The 20,716-nt window shown below is 39.2% G+C and overlaps 1 protein-coding gene across 1 annotated transcript in view; it reads right to left on the reverse strand.

Moving 5' to 3' along the window:
• Positions 1-1,066: 1,066 nt before the first annotated feature.
• The window catches only part of LOC106917883 (CUGBP Elav-like family member 3), a 31,598-nt gene continuing 11,948 nt past the window's right edge, over positions 1,067-20,716 (reverse strand). The window contains exons 5-15 of the mRNA XM_014987175.2: positions 10,839-10,887; positions 10,309-10,437; positions 10,122-10,201; positions 9,358-9,513; positions 8,836-8,980; positions 7,625-7,771; positions 7,470-7,535; positions 6,308-6,412; positions 5,978-6,121; positions 5,618-5,777; positions 1,067-2,122 (exon numbers count right to left, since the gene is read on the reverse strand). Of these exons, the coding sequence (XP_014842661.1) occupies positions 5,650-5,777; positions 5,978-6,121; positions 6,308-6,412; positions 7,470-7,535; positions 7,625-7,771; positions 8,836-8,980; positions 9,358-9,513; positions 10,122-10,201; positions 10,309-10,437; positions 10,839-10,887 (1,149 nt within the window). The 3' untranslated portion in view covers positions 1,067-2,122; positions 5,618-5,649. The remainder of the gene's footprint in view (positions 2,123-5,617; positions 5,778-5,977; positions 6,122-6,307; positions 6,413-7,469; positions 7,536-7,624; positions 7,772-8,835; positions 8,981-9,357; positions 9,514-10,121; positions 10,202-10,308; positions 10,438-10,838; positions 10,888-20,716) is intronic.

Consider the following 20,716-nt stretch of genomic DNA (forward strand, 5'->3'; position numbering starts at 1 on the left):
TTGAAACATGTTTCATGACCTACAGTGGGTGAAATATGTTAGAAATTGATCTGATTGTGTCATAAATAAAATTAATTTTCAATAACCTTTTCTAATTCTCCATTTCATTCAAGTCCACTTTTATTTCAGTGATGGTACATAATTATGCTGTGACACCCATTTAAATGTTTGCCATTACAGATCAAGAACGTTTCAGCTTTAGCTGCTCCTTTTACCAGCTAAAGCTCTTTTCCCTGTGACCTAAAATTGAAGCACATGAAGGGTTGTTCAAAGTGCACAGTGACATAAGGTCTACATACCGTGCAGCTTGTAAAATAGCTTTCCCAGATACACATTTGGTTCAGTAGGACAAGCTACGTTAAGCTGCTGTTGCATCATATCTGAGCAGAGACTCGATGTTCCTTAGACTGTTTTATTATGCTGTTATTTATTTCCTTTTCCTCCAAGTAAACAGATAAAACAGTCATTGTTTGATTTCTACTTTGGACTTGGCACAGAGCTGTAAATATGAACTGGTCATTGAAAGTATGAATTCAGAAAATGCTTTCCTTGCGGACAACAACTTATTCCAGTGTCCCATTGATTCAGAGATATTTTATACTTAACAAAAAGCAGCTGCACAGCAGTTTATATTTATTCCTAAACACATGCATCACAAATAGATAAAAAAGTGTGTGCACTGGGATGATGCAACTTAATTCATCTGCAGCTCTCAGTTACAACAACATCATTTGGCTTGCACCCAGTTATTCAGGTCTTTGTTTTTTAAACTGAGGCAAACTGAGATAAGCTTATCCAGGGAAATAAACAGCAGTTTCTATCTTGGTAAGAAGGTAATCAACTCCAATAGTGTTCTCGGAGATAAAGCAAGTGCAGTGTGTAATTTTGCTGATAAACAGTTTGCTATAAATGAGTTCAGAAGATTAGATGCAAACCTCTTAATTAGTGCACTCCAGGTACGCCCCCTTCTGGTCACAAACGTCACGTACAGTTGAAAAAAAAAAAAAAAATCCCCCCTCCATGATTTTTGCCAAAAACACAAACAGACACGAATGACAGCAGGCCATTTAGTATGATACCTTTTATTTAAACTTAAAAAGAGTGGATCAAAAAACAGGATTCAATAAATAAGAAATAAATATAATTGCTGTAATAGTTAATAGATACATTATAATTACTCGATTGTAAGAGTCTGACAGAAACAGGCTCTCAAAAGTTTTTCTCTAGAAAATCCTAAAACCAAAATATTGCATTGCCACTCAAACATTTTCTCCCGATAAACAAAATAATTGTTAAATTAGTAAATAAATAAATAAAAAATAGCTCAATTATTAAAACCTCCCGAATAAAAGTGCAACCCCGCCCCCTCCCCTGTGTTTCACCTAAAATCTAAGTAGAAATTTAAAATAGGTTTGAGATTTCCCCATTTTACAATTTGGAATGTAATAGCTTTCTCATGAAGAATGATGATGTCACTAGTTGTATTAATAATAAGAATAATAATGATAATAATAGTTATGTTGCAGTGTTCTGTTCAGTGTTTTATCTAAAGTAGTATTCTTTTTTGCATGTTTTATTGTTTTTTTTTAAATGCTGCTCTTTGTAAACTAAACTATATACAGCTCATTAGGATCCTTTCCAAAGTCTTGCTAGCCTACTCATTTAGCCATCTTTTTTTTTGTATTTTCTTTCTTTTTTATTATGAAACAACGATCCCTCTATATTTGTCACGTAATAGACATGGAATAGACATGTTAAAGTCTATTGAAGTGATACATCATTGTTTTTTTTTTATCAGTGCCTTTCCTACACATGTGGTCTGAGTTCTCTTAGTTGTACTAAATACCCTTTTCCATACAGACTGTGGTCAAACCAAGCATTTGGCTGTACGGATACGTAATTTGTGTTAACTGTGTGTGTGTGTGTGTTTTGAGTGAGTGTTAGCAGGCATGTGTTTGTTTGTTTTTTGTGCATTTTATATACATTTCAGCTTTGAGGGTATCTCTGCGTATGTCAGTGTGTGTTTGTGTGGCAGCTCTCCGCAGACGCTCACAGGTAGAAGACAGTCTGAAAGCACAATGAACCCTGGGACTTCACCTTCAGTTGGACTCTGAGAGGTCGCCTGCGAGAGGAGTTGGAGGGTAGAGGGAGTGGCAAACGAACGAGAGGAGAGGAAAAGAGAGAAAAAAAATAAAAGATTTTGTTAAAATTTGTAGGGAAACTGGAGCTCTGCGTGGGTTTCTGAGCTTCACATTTTTGTCAAACATGCCCCATCCATCCAACAAAGACTCCTGTCTGGGAATCACTGGAGCTACTGACAAACTTGCTGCTCCCCTTTATACCTTTGGACGCTCCTAGCTTTTTTTTAAATTTCAGTCTCAGAGCATCATTGGCAGATGTCAACAGAATTAAATCACGGTGCTTTTACATATATACATACAGTGTCTGGTCAGATCATGCAGTTAATTACAGTAAGTCACTGGTATGCATCCTAGTTTGACTGCAACTGTGTGTCTCAAAGGAAAGCATGTGTGTGTCTGTGTGTCTCTGTGTGCGCTCATGAAACTCTGGGAACTCGCATTTATGTGTTTTCAGCATGTGCTGCACTTAGGTGCCCCGGATCATGGCAAGCAAACACTACCAACAACATGCATCACTCTCTGGCATTAGCAGTATAGAAATTCTGGGTGACAATTTAATTAGAAAAAAAAAATGCTCTAACTCCAGGTTTCATTGCCTTAATTATTTTCATTGTCTATTTCATTTTCATTATTATTTTCATTTTCATATTTTCATTTTCATTTATAGAAGCCTTTGAATCATTTAAATATGTAATGCCTTGCAAAAATACTCACACCCGTGGAACACTGTGAAACAGTCGAGACACTGAGTTCCTTCATAAATGAAATACTAACCGATGTTTTGATGACGGCACTTGGTAAAATGTAATGTTTCAATTGTTGATTTTTGAGTTTTCATGATGTAAAACACTTTGAACTACCTTATTTAATTGTGCTACACAAAAGAAATTTGGTTTGATTAATTTGATTGTCACATTTTCTGACGTTACAACCACAAACCTTATTTCTTTACTGGGATGTCATGTGGCAGATCAGCACCAAATAGTGAACATTTGTGTTATTTTTCATTAAAAAAAAACCCCATCTGAACAAGTGTGGTGAGCATCGCTATATTTATACCTATATACATTAGACATATACTATAATCTGCATTAATGTAGAAGTATGTCTCCACCAGATTTGCACTAGATCTGGACTTTGTTCAGTCATCCAAACACATGAATATGCACTGATTTAAACCACCATAACTTGGACTGCATTTGCCCCGGCCTCAAATCTTTTTGATGCCTTTATCTGTTTTCGCCCCCCCCAGGATTGACCTTTAATTAGCTTCATTCATCTTCCAATGAACACTGACCAGCTTCCCTGCCCCTGCTGAGACATGACGCTGTCCTAGTGAAGGGATGAAGTACAGTGATAGTTTCTTTTTACCAACCATACCAGTGTTAGTTTTAACCATGGCAGCTGTGCAATTTTTAGATCACGGATTAAAACATTCTCTCCAAGTTGTTCAAAGTGGTTTTAAAACAACCCACAACTTTACCCCTAACCTCTCTGTTGTGTTTCTCAGACTTCATGATGCCTTTTGTTCACTAATCTTTTCTAAGAAAACTTTGAGGCCTCCACAGAACATCTGGATTTACAGGAAAATTAAATTACAAACAGGGGGACTCAAATAACTAATTGGAGCAAAAGCATCAGGTTGCACTCTAGGGGTATGAGAGTTAAAAGCAGTTCGATATAAAAGTCCCACTTTTCACATTTTTATTTGTAAAGATTTTTGTTAGAAACTATGTATTGTTGCCCTTCCTCTTCATAATTAAGCACCACATTGTGTTTTGGGCTGCAATGTGGTAAATTGTGCAAGACTTCTGAGTGTGTGGTTACTTTTGCAAGGCACTGCATGTTACACAAAGTTTTAAAAAAAGTAAAAGTGAAAATCCTTTTGATGCCTCCACACTCTGATCTGACAGCAGCCATGTTGAAGTTTTTAACTCTCTTAAATAAATTTAAAAAAAAACTCTCCCAGAATTCCTATATTTGAAGGCTGTTCTCCAATGAGCAAGAGGCACTTGTTCTTCCACCACGACAACATCATACCCTTCACCCCAAAACACAAGTCAGAAGGAATAGTATAATGAGGCTGAGATGAAAGAAGCAGATCAACACTTGAAGGAGAGAAAAATGTGGAGAAGGAGAAGATAAGAGAGACAGAAAAAGAGCAGGAGCAGTGATAAAAGATGTAAAGAAGTCTCAGAGAAAAATGGAGGAGCAGGAAAACTAAAGTGCAGCATCACAGTGTAAAAAAGTCACAATCCAAGATTATGAACTCAGCCTATCAGAGTACAGCTCAACAAAATGCATGCTCGCCCATGAATACAGAGCGCTGCAGCCATCAAAAAGGTAACTTGATCTAATTCTTCTTGTTTATATAAATATATATATATCCCATGCGTTGGATCAGTTTGCAGCCACATTCTGGAGTTATGCATACCATAAACATGTCATGTCCTCTTGTCCATCACGGCCTGCCATTTTATGCAGCAACATCCTAAAACATGTATTTTTCCCCCCATCAAAGCATCATTCTTGTTCCCTGTGTTGTTGCTGTGCTTTTTCTCCACCAGTTTGTTATGGAAAACTATGGACACCTCAATGCAGAAGGCAATGCAACAAAGATTATTCAGTCCTGCATTACACGCTAACAGTGTAACACAGAAACATATGCACACATAGATGTCCACGCTCGCTATTTTACCCAAACCATTTGTTCAAATAATAATAATAATAATAATAATAATAATAATAATGACACCAAACAGAACACTACAGAAACTGATCAAAAACAAAGCTGCAAAAAAATAACAAGCTTTACTACAGAATTTATCAGATAGATTACTATAAAGTGATTAAGTGTATCAAATATCCAATCAGATCAGTTGAATCAGTTGAGTGCAGTCCTGGCTATAGATAGTTATTGATCAGTATGTGCACAGGTCAATACAAAATAAAGTCACAATGCACCAAACACAGTCTGTGATCACTACAGCAACAGGACATGCAGGTCAACGCATGGCTGGTTGCTCGAGGTGACAGAACCAACACAGGCAATAAAATCGCCACAGCAACCCAAACACAGGCCAACCAATCAACTTACAACAATGCGAGAGGAAGGGGGGATCAGGGCTTTATCGGTCACTAGGCAACCATTGCCATAGCGATGGGGTCCTCGTGAAATATGATTGGACGGGAGGATCTTGGGTGAGGTAAGTTGCCGTTTCGGGAAAAGATCAAAACAGCAGGGAAGAAATAAGATTGTGAAAGAAAATAAAAAAAGGAAAACAATATCTCATTATTTTCACGTTTCTTGACACAGGGTGTTTTCAGGAGTAACCCAATGCAAATTTACTGCAATGTCAAGCTTTCTTCCTGTTAAAAATTTACCAACAGTTAGCTTTTTACTGTCATTGCTGTTGTTCCTGAAGTATACTGCAGGTCTTCTTATTTCACCTTTTATCTCCTCGCCACCACCTCACCTCTCCGTATTTGTTCTTCTCTCCGTCATCACTCAGTAAGGGCGGTTGGCATCTTTGGGCCTTTTGAGCTGCACTTTGAGTCTTTTCATGCCAATCTGAAAGCCATTCATCGCCTGGATAGCAGCCTGAGCGCTGGCAGGGTTGTCAAAACTCACAAATCCTAAAAAAAAAAAAAAAAAAGAGATAAATAACATTCATGATAGAGCTATTTTTCTCTCACCTTAGTTTAGATGCAGACATAGACAGTATCTTATCCTACAGAAGGCCAGCCTTTGTGTTTTTTTCACTTGTCCTTCCCTCGCTCTAGTAAACATGCTCTCCCCCTTCCCTCCCTGCTCCCCCACCCTGTGTGTGTCTCACCAAAACATTTGCTCTGGTTAGTAGCTCGGTCCACGAACACTTTAGCCGATATGACATTGCCAAAGGGCAGGAACATCTGCAGCATCTCAGAGTCACTGAACTCCTGTGGCAGGTGGTAGATGAAGATGTTACACCCCTCTGGACCTGACACACACACACACACACACACACACACACACACACACACACACACCCACACACACACACACACACACACACACACACACGTAGGACGAAGACTCATAAATTACCTCTCGCTTTTAGAAAACAACCCTAAACACGCTCACTATCAAAAGGGTGTGGCCCCAGCAAGACAGGAAGTCACATCACCTTCTCTTTGCTGCTGTTGCTGGGGCTGCTGGTGTTGCTGAGCAACCAGTGTCGGCTGCTGGGGAAACGGCTGCCCAACCAATCCGTAGGCAGCGGGGTACGCCGCTATTGGAAGAGAGACAGGGGCATTAATGTCTTATTGGGTAATAACAACAGGTGGCAACATGAGCGTGCCCAATAGAGACATTTCCTTTGAACTGAGAGGTTCCCTGTTGAAGGTGAAATCTATTAACTACAGAGCGGAGCAAGTCTACAGAACAAAGACACTGTTGATCCCAGTCTGGTTTGCACACATTGCATCATCGCTGTAATCCCTGGTTATAAACATCATCTATAAATTGAGTCTTTCTGAACTCAGATAAATCATAAAATCAATTACCCTTGAAGATGTTTCACCCTTGACAGCCAGACTAAGGAGACATTGCTTGAATGTTCTTCATTTAATCTCCTGTATGAACCATCGCTTTGAGCAGATGGGTGCATTACTACATGTGCATGACTAGATTCCCAAATGTATGTGTAATATCCATCCATCCATTGTCTTCACATGCTTATCCTTGTAAGGTCACAGGAGTTGGTGCCTATCTCCAGTGGTTACTGGGCAATAGGATGGGTTTGCTCTGTTCATCACAGGCCAATACAGGCAGGACAGGAGAAGCACTCATACATGTACACAGTCATACAAAAAGGCAATTTAGGATAACCAGTAAACCCATTTTGGGAGAACCTGGAAACAACACATTCATGCATCTCTCCAGGTTATTGGTTTCTTCCCACAGTCCAAAAATATGCATTTGTAATTAGTTAATTGGTGTTTCTAAACTTGAACCTTAGGTATGAGTGTGAGCATGCATGGTGGTTTGTCCTGTCAGCAAAATCAATTATCAAATTGATTTATGACTCAGCCCTAAACTGTATTGAATGAGATGAATTTGGACTCAATCTGATTGAATGAAATAAATAAGGAATTAACTAAACTGAATGAAAAGAGCTGGTGTAAAAAGAATGGACTTAGGATGGTTCAGTTTGAATGCAAAGGCTTTGAGGTAAACTGACCTGAAATAATGAATTTGGGATCAATTGAGTTGAATTAATGAATTGGATCGTGTGTAATTGGACGAGCCCTTTATAAAGTGCTTTACAAATCTAATCTAATGCAAACCTGTGTAGTGCTGCATGCCTGCATAGGCTTGCTGAAGAGGGTCCAAAGCTGCAGCTGGACTCTGGGCTGGAATAAAAACAAGAAGAGCAGCAGAGATTAAGAATCCAACCAACAATGATAATCTACAGTCGAATGCTCTTCCTTTATCAAGCTACCTTGGTATGTGTGAACTCCATTGGTGTACAGCGTTTCTGTTTGCTGTCCATTGGTGGGAGCTGGCACGCTGCTGTAACCATTCACTCCTAATGCTGAAGGGATAGCTGACACAGGTGTTGCTGCGATAGTTGGTGGAGTGTTTGTACCTGCAGAGAAAGATTACACCAAAACAATTACTTCCTAATAAAGAACAACATATAAAATGTTTTGGTATTTACAAGGTTTTCCCATAGCAAAATCCAGGTCATTTCAAGCATTTTCAAGTTTCCAAACTCTCCAACACCACACTTTGGAGATAAAAACAATACAACTGAACAAAGAAATGCTGTTTTAATTCACTATTATCTATCATTTATCGCTGTTAGTAATAATGTGATGATATTAAATGTTCTTCAGCAGGAACAAGATAAACTAAAATATAGCAAAATTTTATGTTTTAAAATGTCTCACAGATTTTTACACCTGACTCATCTGAGCCCAAAACACTAATTTAACAAAAAAAAATCCCCAATTTCACTAACTTTGTTCAGTGTATAAGATAAAAGATGATAAATAAATCACTGAGATATAAGGAATAATAAATATTTGTTTCATTAAAACAATCCAAACAAATTGTGTCAAGGTAAATGACCTTCCTGCTCAAATTAAATGCTTAAACACAATATACAAAGTAAAAAAAAAATCTCAAAAAAATGTTCTCGTTAAGTTTTCTGGCTTTTAGCAAATAGAAATAATTTAGGAAAATGTCTAGACAAGAGAAGCTTAATCTGATTTATCTTCAGACAGTGAGAAATTTTTTTTTCTTATTAGGTGCAAATATCTGATTTCAGCTGTAAATATAATTTCACAAATTTAAGCTTTGAATCAAGCAACTTTACTACAAAACTGCGCAGTTTAAGTGTAAAGCGCTTTCAAGGAATTTAAAATCAAGCACTTTCCAAACCTTCAAAACACCTAATTGAAGTTCAAGAATTTTCAAGGATTTCAAGGATATCTACTTTGCTGAACCTCAGCAGGATGGGAAGATTGGAGACTAAATCTTTACACACAGCAACACTGACTTTCCTTGTAAAAGGGTGAAGAGTTCAAACCCTCCAATCCATAATCTAAACGTTTCTTTATAGTTTGGTTGAATAAAAACAAACTGCAGCCTCTCTACCTTAATTCCAGGTATTTAAGGAGTATGAAGAGTGTGCATGAGGGGAATTACCCGAGGACGGTGTGATGGGTGTGATGGGTGTTGCGATGATTCCGTTGGCATTGAGTGCCGCCATCTGCTGCATCTGCACGGCAGCAACTGTTGCGACAGGAGACAAGTACGCTGACTGGGCAACCAGGGCCTGCTGTTGGACAAGCTGTAGACGAGGGAGAACGAGGATGGAGGAGAGCAAGGGGGTTAAATTGATATGGGAAAAAGAGAAAGAGAGAGAAAAGAAGATGAAAAATGGGAGGAAGGGCCAAGGAGAGGGAGTGATGGAGGAACAGATGAATAGAGATCTAATTACAAGGCCATTATGTCCCAAGTCAGTGGGTTAATGGTTGTGTGTTGCGGGAAGGCTAATGCCAGATGACGTATGTTCTGTTGTCTGTGTAATAACATTAGCTCCAATTAGACCACTGATAGCCTCTTCAAACTTATTACATCCTTTCATAAGCACAGCACTGCCCTTGCAAACTTTGTGTGCAGCAAATGTGAGAGCCGTACAGTTGGCTTTTGTGTGCTTGTGCTTGCCTGTGCGTTGACCGCCTGCGTGTAGGCATTGTAGGCAGGAAAGTTGAGGGTCATGGGGCTGAAGATGCCGAGTTGGGAGGCCACCTGCTGCATCCTCCTCAGCCCCCGCTCCTTCTCCGTGTCAGCAAACTTCACCACCAGACTGGACGACGCTCCCTGTGGACGGAGAGATAAAGTTTACAGTGCTCTCTAAAGGTAAATAGAAGAAAACAGTCTCTATGTGTGTAATTTTATCTCAGTTTAAACGCAGCCGTTCTATGAACGCCTCTGACCAGAAAGGTCAGGGATAAAGTTCACCACTGTGAAACATGGTGGTGGCAACATCATGCTGTTGTGATATTTTCTCAGCAAGAGCAGGGAAACTGAAGGTAAAAACTTGTTATGGGTATTTGTGGCATGATTTACAGATTGTTTCCATCCAACCTGACTGAGTTTGAGCTACTTTGTAAAGAAAAACATTTCGCTTCCAGCTGTGCAAAGCTAATTGAGACATTCCTCACAAAGAGTTGCAGCTGTAATTGCAGAACCAATTGCCAATGCATTTTCTGTAAAATCAATCTAATCTGTGGAAATCCATCCAAATCACAATTATGTGCTGTTTTCAATAAGTTTGTCACTTAAAAATACATTAAATACAACCAAGTTTAATGTATCAACATTTTAAAAGGGTATTAAAACTTTTTCAGGACAAAATCCAAACATTTTACTCAAATTAATCACATTTATGTTTTTAAATCATTAGTAATCGTATGCATGGAGCTTACAGGCATTGTGCGGCTCCCGTGCAGGCTGTTGATTGCAGCTTGGGCTTCGGCATGACCCTGGTATTTCACAAAGGCGCACCCTGCACAACAAAAACAAACACACTTATCAAATTAGTCATCAATGCTACAGCAAATAAAGTTGCTTGTACTATATCTTCCTTGAGCAGTTCAACCTTATGCAATTTACCTTTGCTTGTGCCATCTGGTCCTCTCAAAACAGTGCACTCCTCTATGCTGCCAAAGGGCTCAAACAGCCTTCTGACATCCTCATCACTCTGCTGCTTTCCCAGCATGCCCACAAACAACTTCCTGTCCTCTGAGACACCAGGGATGTGCAGGAGAAAGGAAAACAAAAAGACATAAAATCAATTTATTTGGCCCCAAACTAGTAACATATCTTCTTAACACATAAAGGTTGAAGCTATAGAGGGAAATATACTGTTTCCGTCCACCAGGGAGCAGTGTTGACTACCAAGACTGGTAATTAGAATAGTGAGGTGCCAGTGTGAACGTCTGTGTAAGAGTACTTGGTAAAACCATGTCCAGCATGAAACCTTCTACTAACATCTATTAAAGATTATCTGAGGTTGACAATTTAAACACACCTCAAAATTGACAAAAAATAAAATATAAAACGGACTCATTGAGATGGTTGAGTTTATAGTTAGGGAAGACATTTTGAAAATGTGTCCTCACAAAAGGAGAAAGACGACTCACCTCCTCGGCCTTCACTGTCAGCTGGTTTGACCTGGATCGGCCGATTCATCTGAAGGACAAACAAAAGAAAACATCAGCAAAGCAGGTCAACATTAAATGTCTTTCAGTCACACTCAATTCAACTCCACGAAAGATATTCAACTGTCTGGTGAGATGTATGCTGTCCTTTAAATACTAGATTTACTCTAATGATCGATTTATGATGGTAGGTTTTTGGTGAGAAGTTCAGTATTAAAAAAAAATTGCCTCTAAATTAAGAACATCTTGAAAACTATCAACAGAGGCAAAACCTGAGACATTAAGTATCAGACTTAAATTTGAAATTATTTTATTTAAACAAAAATGAAATGAGGTGCCTTAATATTACAAAAGATAGGGGAGAGCCATTTTTTAGTTATTTGTATACCGTGGTTGTGTTAGGAGTAGAGATGCACTCTAAAAGCTTTTCTTCTCCAAAACTGATTTCCAGTCTATTTTGAGGTCTGACCTGCATAGCTGTGATTTAAACTTTTATAAAAAGACTTTTATAAAAACACATCAATCAGAAAAAAAACTCTGCTACATGTTCTTGAATAAAGTCATTTTAAAACTAACAGGGAAGTAGGAATTACAACACTATTTCCACTTATGTCACCAACTTTCATCTGTTTATTTATTAAGCTCCTTCAGAAGACATGCTATTAGTTGATGTGTTTTAAACAGAGAGGGTTCTTCTTTTTGATGCATTTAATTACTAGGAGAAATATGTTTTTACTATTTGATCTGCCAATTACTAGTCAGACCTTATCAAAGAAAGAAAAAAAACAGCCAAATCCATAATTTCAACCTCAGTAAAAATGCAGTCTAACGAAATACATTCTTTAAGAAATTTGTAGTTTGATTTTAAAATAATTCTTTCATTTCTAAAAAAGAAAAAATCAAATTAAGGTAATGACAACAGTCAGGGTCTATTCATGTATTTTTGTTACTCAAGTATTAAGGTTATGGTTAGATAAGCAGCAATCGACCTTTTCATGACCGACATGGATTCCCAGTTTTCTTTGTGGACTGACCTGACAACTCCAATTTAGAAAGAAAGCATTTTTTCATTTTAAAAACTGTAACAAGATTATCCTCATTTATGCATCAAAAATATGTTCCTGACCTTTATGTGGCTTTTATTCAAGTCAAAAGGGTGCTTTGAAGTCGATGCTGTTAGGTGATGCTTATCTGGTTTGAAAATGGTGGGATTTATTAGTTTTGATATGTTTAATAAATTTACTTAAAAAAAAGTATTTTCCAGTATTTGATCTCCGGATTGAGGGCAAATTGGTCAATTGGCCGACTGAACTGGTGCTTCTCTAGTTAGCAGGTGACATTTGCTTCAAGACTCAAACATAAACAGTCTTTGATTTGTCCCACATACACACACTCACAGACCGGGGGATTGAGAAGTGGCGAGATTAAGAATGCAGGCAAGCTGATCTGGATTACCTAAAAAGTAGGGATTAGATGAGGGACAAGAGAAGGCAGAGACACAGAGAAGAGGAGAAATGAGACGGGGCAGGCGTGGGAGAGAGGGGGAGATAATGTTGTTCAGTGAAATGACAAGTGTGTAAAGGGAACGGGCACAGTCAACTGAAAATAAAAGGATAGGAAAAAAACAACTCAGAGGGAGAAGCCTGGGGGACCCCGACTCACATCGACCGCTAGAAAGGGCAGGTGGAAGGCTAAAAGGAACCCCGGGGAGCAAATGGAAAAAGAAGTATTACATGGAAAGTGCGAAAGCGAAAGGCTGAGAGTGGAGGGATGAAAGCAGAGCCTGCCCCTGAGAGAGGATTCAAAAAGAATAGAAGGAGAAAGAGGAGCAGGCAGGCGGACGGGGCGTGATTCAGTCGTGACTCACTCCGTCTAAAAAAATCTCACGACTACCAAGATCCTCTGCCAAGAGTGCTGATGCATTATCCCAAACGCACGTTGCAAACATCCCTCCCATTCATATCTTCTGTACCTTTGGCTCACACAAACTAAGACAGAAAAAAAACTACAAAAAAAATAACAATCCACACACACAGTGCTTAGTCATAGGTAGGAGAAAGAGGGATGGGCTGGAGGAGCAGAGCTGCAGAATGATGGTGGCAAAAAGAGGAGAGACGTGGAACGAGGAAGAAGAAGCAAGGTAGACCCAGAGGAGGAGCGGAGGAGAGACGGGACTCAACTCAACAAAGAACTGTGGAGTCGACTCTCCAGGAGGGATGACATAACTTCTTTTTATTTGAATTGTTATAAATCTTGCTGGAGTTTGAGCGAATGTGTGGACTGGAAGAAAAGGACGGAAGATGTAGAGGGAAGGGATGAGAAGGAGGAAGAATGGCTCGGCGTCCCAGTGGGGTGTTAAGGCAATGTAATGATGCTGGTAATTGAGGAGAGGGCAGAGCAGAGAAAGACAGATCCATGCATTTGATTAATCAGCTCTTAGCTGTCACCACAAAACTATCGATCTAGGGCAAGGCCATCCCACACACACACACGCGCACACACATGCTAAGACATCATCGCACGCAGATGAAAACACACCTCCTCACATCTCTTCCTAAGAAACACTCACAAATTAGGAGCGAATCAAAGAGCACCTGTACTGGAGAAATTCATCCATCCATCCATTCATCCATCCATCCTATTCTGGTCCTAATGTTATTGCTGTCCATCCAAGTTGCCATCCATCAGCTCATTGATCAGTCCCGTCTTGTACATTGATTTGGTCTTCCTTTGTAGAGAGGCCTGATAGTTGCAAGATTTGTGTCCACCAACCTTCTCTCTAACCTTGGATCAATCCATCACCTCTTCAATTTCTTCCTCCATTAAGCCTCGTCCTTGTGCACGTAAAACGGGCTAAACAGAAAACCCCCGGCACTTCCAGTGGAATCACAGCTTATTGATTAGTGTATATACACAGATATGCAGATCACCTTTCCTAAAAAGCATCCCCACAGCATGATTCTGCCACCGTCAAACATTGGGATACGACTTTCTAATCAACTCTGCTTCAACCTTCTCCACAACTCCCTCCCTGCCATCCCTGCCAGTGTTTCTTTCTGAGTGTTCCCTAGCAAACCTCAGAGGAATTCACAGAAAAATTAGATTAGAACTAAGATTAAATTACACACAAATGGGCTCTATTTACTAAGTTGGCAATATTTGAAGGCAATTGATTGTACTGGATTTTACTGACGGTATTAGAGAAAGCTGAATTTTAATGCAAGCCACATTTTTCAAATTTTTACTTGCAAGACATTCTGAAAGCCATGATTCATCCCCCCCCCCCCCCATTTCACTATTATATGCAACGTTGTGCAGGTTTATCACAGAAAATCCCAACAAAATACACTGAAGTGTGTGATTGTAACATGACAAATTGCTGAAGGGTTCAGTGGGGGGAATTAATACTTTTGCAAGGCTCTGTATACGAGCGTTGTGACATTACAATCTTAAGCAAATAATGTGCGTTTCTGTGATTAACTTGCTTGAAAAAAAATGAGCAGGAGAAACTAATGACATGAAGAGAAGCAGGAGGTGAGACGTGCAGACTGCCTCTTCAGAGACATCACAATGGGATCGGAAAATTCGCATGGCAACCAGCTTGTTGTCATGGCAATCATATGACGGCACACTGAGTAGGTAAACAAGGATGCTGGTTGCCAAGGGCGACTGCTGTGCTCTTTGGGTAAACAAAGAATTAGTGCCAGAGGATGCTTTAGTGGCTTTGTACTGCCCTCTAAATTGTCTCTACAATGAATTTACTCTCTGGATACTGGCATGAAAACCAGGAATATGAGCACCAAGTATGAGTAAAAACGTTAGAGAAGAAAGAAATGTACATTGAAGAGAGTAATGAAGAAGGTGGCAGGGGCCAGATATGGAAATAAGTATGTGGCAAATCTATACTGTGCTGATTAAAATTCCCTTGAGCCTGGTTAGGCAGTCAAACTGTACTCCAGTTTGTCTTTGTCTCTCTCCTTTACACAAGAACAGCCGCACACTCCTTTCATGTCAAATTATCCTCTAATTACTCACGTTCCAAATAAGACTTAATTAACAGCAACCATCTGCAAACGTGTACATGTAAAGAGGAGCCAGGACTCGCGCCGGAGTGCGGTTTGATCTATCCTGCTGCATACTAAGAAGATTTCCAAGTTGCTGTGTCTCTGAGGAAAGTGAACTTGCATGTGAGGCGATACATGAGGGCATATATGTGCACACACACACGCCCACACACACTGAGTGAAAGCCCGGTTTCCACTCATGCACTCCTGACCAAAACCTGCATGCAAACACAAGCCCATTTACACGCTGTGGTGTCAACAGAAATACTATAGACACACAGTGCATGTCACTTATCTATGCAAACACACACGCACACACACACACACACACACACACACACACACACACACACACACACACACACACACACACACTGAAACAGTTTTACGGTACGCCTTTCCAGTGTCTCACAGCACCCGACCTTTTGCTCACACAGAAACAAACACATACTACACACTTACAGTTAATCTTACTCCCTGCAGTAATGCGGAGAGGATTGTGCCAGGATTAGAGGATATTAAATCCTTGGATTATCCAATCAAATCGTATTTTGCCCCCTCCCCCACCCACGCAAAATCAGTGGAACAAACCATCCAACGTGATGAAGGGGGGGGAAGTGGTAGGAAAAAGAAACTGTACAGACACAAATCAAAGCTGCTGCTTTATTTTGTATTTGCTTCTCTTTTCCCATGAAAAGTATTTCTGTACAACAGGAAGGAAATATTCACTTTAACACTTAAAAAACAACAAGGCCACAGACATTCATGTGAGTATGCATCCATGTGAGATGCCCTCTTGAATCCTCTGTAAACGCTTATGTTCACACCTCCTCATTCCCCTTTTACTCTCCCTCGGGACGCTTAAACCTAACAATTTCAGAAGTCCATTTTCCAAAATGCCCAAGGAATGAAAACTATTTTTATCCCCACTCCACAATCTCGCATTATTTCTGCCTCTCCTTGACTCCTTGGTTCCTCGCTCTCCACATCCAGATTCATAATCCTCCATATTCTGCTTTTGACGGCGGTATCTCAGCTTTCTTTTCCCGGAACATCTCTTTTTTAATCTTCAGTGTTTGTCTAATTATTCTGAGAAACTCACCAACAGCGTGTTGCAATGATGATAAAACTGAGAGCATAAACAAAAAAAATTGACCATTTTTTAAGTTTATCCCTAGGTACAAACAGAGGCCCACAAAAAAAAAAAAAAAAAAAAAAATATATATATATATATATATATATATATATATATATATATATATATATATATATATATATATATATATATATATATATATATATATGTATATATATATATAAGTTCATAAAATATTCCCTTCATCAAAAAGACTTCTTCCCCACATCGGTTACATTTAGTACCCAACTATGCTGAAAACCCACCCACAACAGTTTGAATCCAGCATATCTTGAAACATAGATGCAGCTTTTATTGAGGCTGCGTCTGCACACTTACATCTGTAGCTGAACAAAAATAATTAGCAGCTCATGCACACAATCAGCCAATCAGCATTTTAATCAGAATTATTGAATAACTGCAGAATTATTGAATAATATACAAGTATATTGATTTTAGCTAAAAGTACACCTTTCATGAAACTGATTTCAACCCAGTTTATTTCTATAGAATCAGGATCAGCTTTATTGGACGACATTTTGTGCACAAAGAAAGAATTTGCTTTTGGTTTTCAGGCGCTCAAAGGGTACAAACATAAAGATAAATAACATAAGGATAAAGAAACTGTGTGTGCATGTATTTGTAGAAAGAAACAAAGGACTGTTGTGACACTGCAAATATGTTACTTTTGTTTCACAGTAATCGCTGTGTAATAAATGTGTTCATCAGAGAAGAACCATTAAGCACAGACCTGAAGGTATATAGCTCCAAATTACAAAAATAAATGTCATCTCAACACACACTACAATTTGTCCAATTCATATTTAGCTAAAAAGACCTTTAGATCCAATCACACATATTTCAATTTGAAGATCTCTACTTCATCCAACGAAACAAGTATACAACATACAACAACTACCAGAACTGGACTCTATATAAAATATAGACCAGGGTCTTATTTTGCACTGTGTGAATCAAAATCTATGAAAAGTTAACATGTCTTTACAGCAAGAAAACAACATTCATGTAACATCCTGTTATGATGATCAAACTGAATTTGTCCCTCTCATTTAGAGCGACAGGAAAACATCAAAATGTGAGGAACAGGGAGTGAGCGTTAAGGGGGAACAGAAGCACAACTCCACCCCTCCATGCTATCATCTCTATTTAGAACCACGTTAGGCTTTGCATCCCTCAGGTCTCCTAGCAACCTGGCATCTGGCTCGACTCCGTTGCCTAGTGACGCAGGTCTGCAACCATAATACAGGCTCCTGGTGCCCCGTCCCCCTCCCCTCTCCTCCCCCTTCTACTGTCTCTGATTCCTTTCTTCACACCTGAGAGGTCTGCCCTCCATCTCCTCTGTTCAGTAAGTTATCTGGCAGAAACCCTTCACCAGCCTCTCTGCTGGAGCAGCAGCATATTCCCTTTCCCCTGACTGTGTTTTTCTCCTCATTTGCCTGCACAATAATAACAACATCAAACCTTGCATAAAGCAGCGCTAGCCACCGTGTTGATCCCTAGAATGTTACGCTGTTTTTGTCAAGCCCAACGAGAACATTCAGCATGCAGCAGCGGAGCACTCACTGAAATTTGATCCTGTGGATTTAGTTCAACATAATCCAACAGCACTATAGCGGATAACTGTTAGACCTATGCACTTGGACCTTCTTTCTATTTTCGGGAGTGTAAGTCCTTTGGGAAATGAGCTGGTGAATTAAAAAGGCCGTTCAAAGCCATACAGATTCATGGCTGCAGAAATCTCACATTCACTGAGAATGTGATTGGACGTAATCACTGAGATTACGTCCAATCCGGAGCCTGACACATTTATGAAAGCTTGGATAGTTATGGTGTAGGCAGGAATCCGGAAAATAAGAGACTGATATCCAAATGGATTTATGCTCTTACATGGTCACATTTAAACACACTGGTTTTTAACTAACATTTCATGAATGGGTACATAGAAATATGTATGCTTCGTAAAATGAGGTCAGTGCAACCTCAAGTGGACAAAAAATGAGATATATTACATTGTGCCATTTTTTTCCACTAATCATAGCAGATTACAGGATAAATGCCTTCTTGCTTAAGTAGGCATTAAAAGTAAAAGAAATCAAGTCAATTTTTAGGAATAAAAGTTTCTAATTTAATGGCAGATGTGATATTTGCAAGATGATATCAAAATGGATATAGTTTTTATAATATGGGGTAAAGAATAAAGTCTGAAAAACAAATACTTTTCCTCACACCATCATGAAATATACGAGAGTTGACTACTGCTCTTAATCAATCTAAAAGAATTATAAGACAGTCTATGAGAAATATTACAAGGAAAAACTAGATGGTTAGTAATCATCCAAGCAGGGGAAGTCCTCACAAGTTTAATGAGTTTGTAAAAAGCTCCATTTCTCTTGGTCAGGGTGAAAGAACTCAGTGTTTAGATGGAAAGTTATGGTTTGACCAGAGTCACATCCCGGGTGCAGATCAAGTCCTGGCATCCCATTTCTCTGCCTAATCACACACACACTCAGACTTGCAGGCACACACACTCCCCTTTGACAGATGTCTCTCTTTAAATTGACAGAAGTCCGCCTGACTCCCTCCCACCCCTTCCAGCATTCAGAGAAAAGCCTTTCTTCTATTGCACCGCCCGCCTGTCCCTTCCTCCACACTCATTACAGAAAACTTTTGTCCTGTTTCCTCCTTCTTTCTGCCCCGACCTCCTCTACTCCGCCCCTGTCTCACCCTGCCCCCTCGATGTCTGTACGTCCCTATTCATAAAGAACCTCTTCAGGGCCCTCCTCTACGTCTCCTAGTCCCCATTTCATTCATGCAAATTCACACATTCATTCAGGCGCCTCGTATGGACCTGTTCTATATGTCCACATCATGAAATATGGGCCATGTAACCTGAAGACGGTTTATGCCACGGACATTATATTTGAGATTTTTCTGAGAAAGCGGGAAAGTTTATACTCATAATCAGCAATTAGAGTAAAACAGAACCGCCCCTCCCCACATGTTGCTGTGTCCTGCTGGTCAGCTAGTTAAAAACAGAGTCTACCACACCGTATAAGAAAGAGAGTGGTGGTTGTTCAGAAATATTTTTGGTTTGGAAAAAATGGGAAGTCATGGATTGAAAACTGAAGGAGTGGCATTTAAAAAAAACAAAATAATAACTTTAAAAAATATATATTTAAAAAAAAAAACAAATATATTTGGAAAAGATCATTTTTTCCAAATTAAATTTTTCAGTTTAAACTTTTCAATTTAATTTTCATTAAATTTCCAAATTAATTGTCATGTTTTTTAGGACTACAGTTGACAAGCTGGATGCAGCATTTTTTTCTTATCCAGATGATTGCTTGAACATTATATCAGCTTGGCTTACTTTTTTTTTTTTTTTTAAATAAAAAGCAGAGCGCTAAATTTATCTAAAGACTATGTATCTCAGTCAAATGCTAATATCTATCATCGTCATTAGTTGGAATGATTATCGCTTTTCTGTTCTGAACAAAAATATTTACACCAATTTCTGTTTCAATTTCTGTGTGAATGGTTTTGTGATAATATGAAACCAGGGCGTTAAGGTTGTTTTATTTTGAGAACCTCATACCAGCCTAGTGATCAAAGCCTCATCTCTATGCAAATATCAAAGGGAGCGTACTGGTCGAGTTTACTGCTGTTAATTTAGTTCCTCATAAACATAGAAAAAATGCATAGATAAAGGAGGCTGCGTTTTACTTTCAGCAGTTGGTCTGTGTGAGATATTTGTTATTTTGCACAAGCAAATCCAACATCTGAAAAACACAAACTACGCTCTCGGTGTTTTCGCTATTTCACAAAGTGTCAAAAATAAGACAAAATGATGAATGTTAATTGCAACTGAGCAGCATTTTTTTCCCCTCTGTGTGTACATGGAAAACAGAGCCTGCAGAAGCTGGCTGCATTTGTAAAACAGATGGTGTTGGAAATGGACACAGTTCAGTTTAAGGCTACTTTAGAGCTCGGTTTATGAGACACACGGTTTGGCAGAGAACATTCAGGGCAACCTGCTAGTCATGTGTCCAAACAAACATAATTATCAAAGTAGCTAATCGCTTAAATTTTCCTATAGGTGTGTGTTTCTGTTTTCTTGTTTGCTGGCTCATTTGGACCATTTTCTGGTATAATCACTGACCTTGATCTGCAAGCATGTGTGTGCGTGTGTGTCGGAGGCCTTAAAGAGGCAGGCTCTCTCCAGGGTCAGGCTTTTATGAGGCTATGATTAGATTCTGCCTCAATTTTGTGGTGAAATATGAGGCAGGCGCTCTTTCTCTCCGCATGTTGCATGCATAAATGTACCCACATATGGACCCACACACATACAGTGTTCTGCTAAACCATCCATGTCACATTTTGTCACAATGAACCCCCGACATTCAATGTATTTTAGTAGGATTTTATGTGACAGTCGAACTCAAAGTGGCACCTAATTTCAGAATGGAAGGAAAGTAATATAAGGTTTTCAAATGTTTGAAACAATTGAAAATCTGAAAAGTGTGGCATGCAATTAAATTCAGCCCCCTTAAGGAATTACTACGCAGAACCACAGCTGCAGCTCTGCTGGGTTTATCTAAAATTGTCAGGTTGAAAGTATTCAGTAGTGACCAAAATTTTTG

Source organism: Poecilia mexicana, unplaced genomic scaffold (assembly GCF_051168715.1).
Source record: "Poecilia mexicana isolate PSO_F unplaced genomic scaffold, ASM5116871v1 scaffold_16, whole genome shotgun sequence".
Taxonomy (NCBI): Eukaryota; Metazoa; Chordata; class Actinopteri; order Cyprinodontiformes; family Poeciliidae; genus Poecilia; species Poecilia mexicana.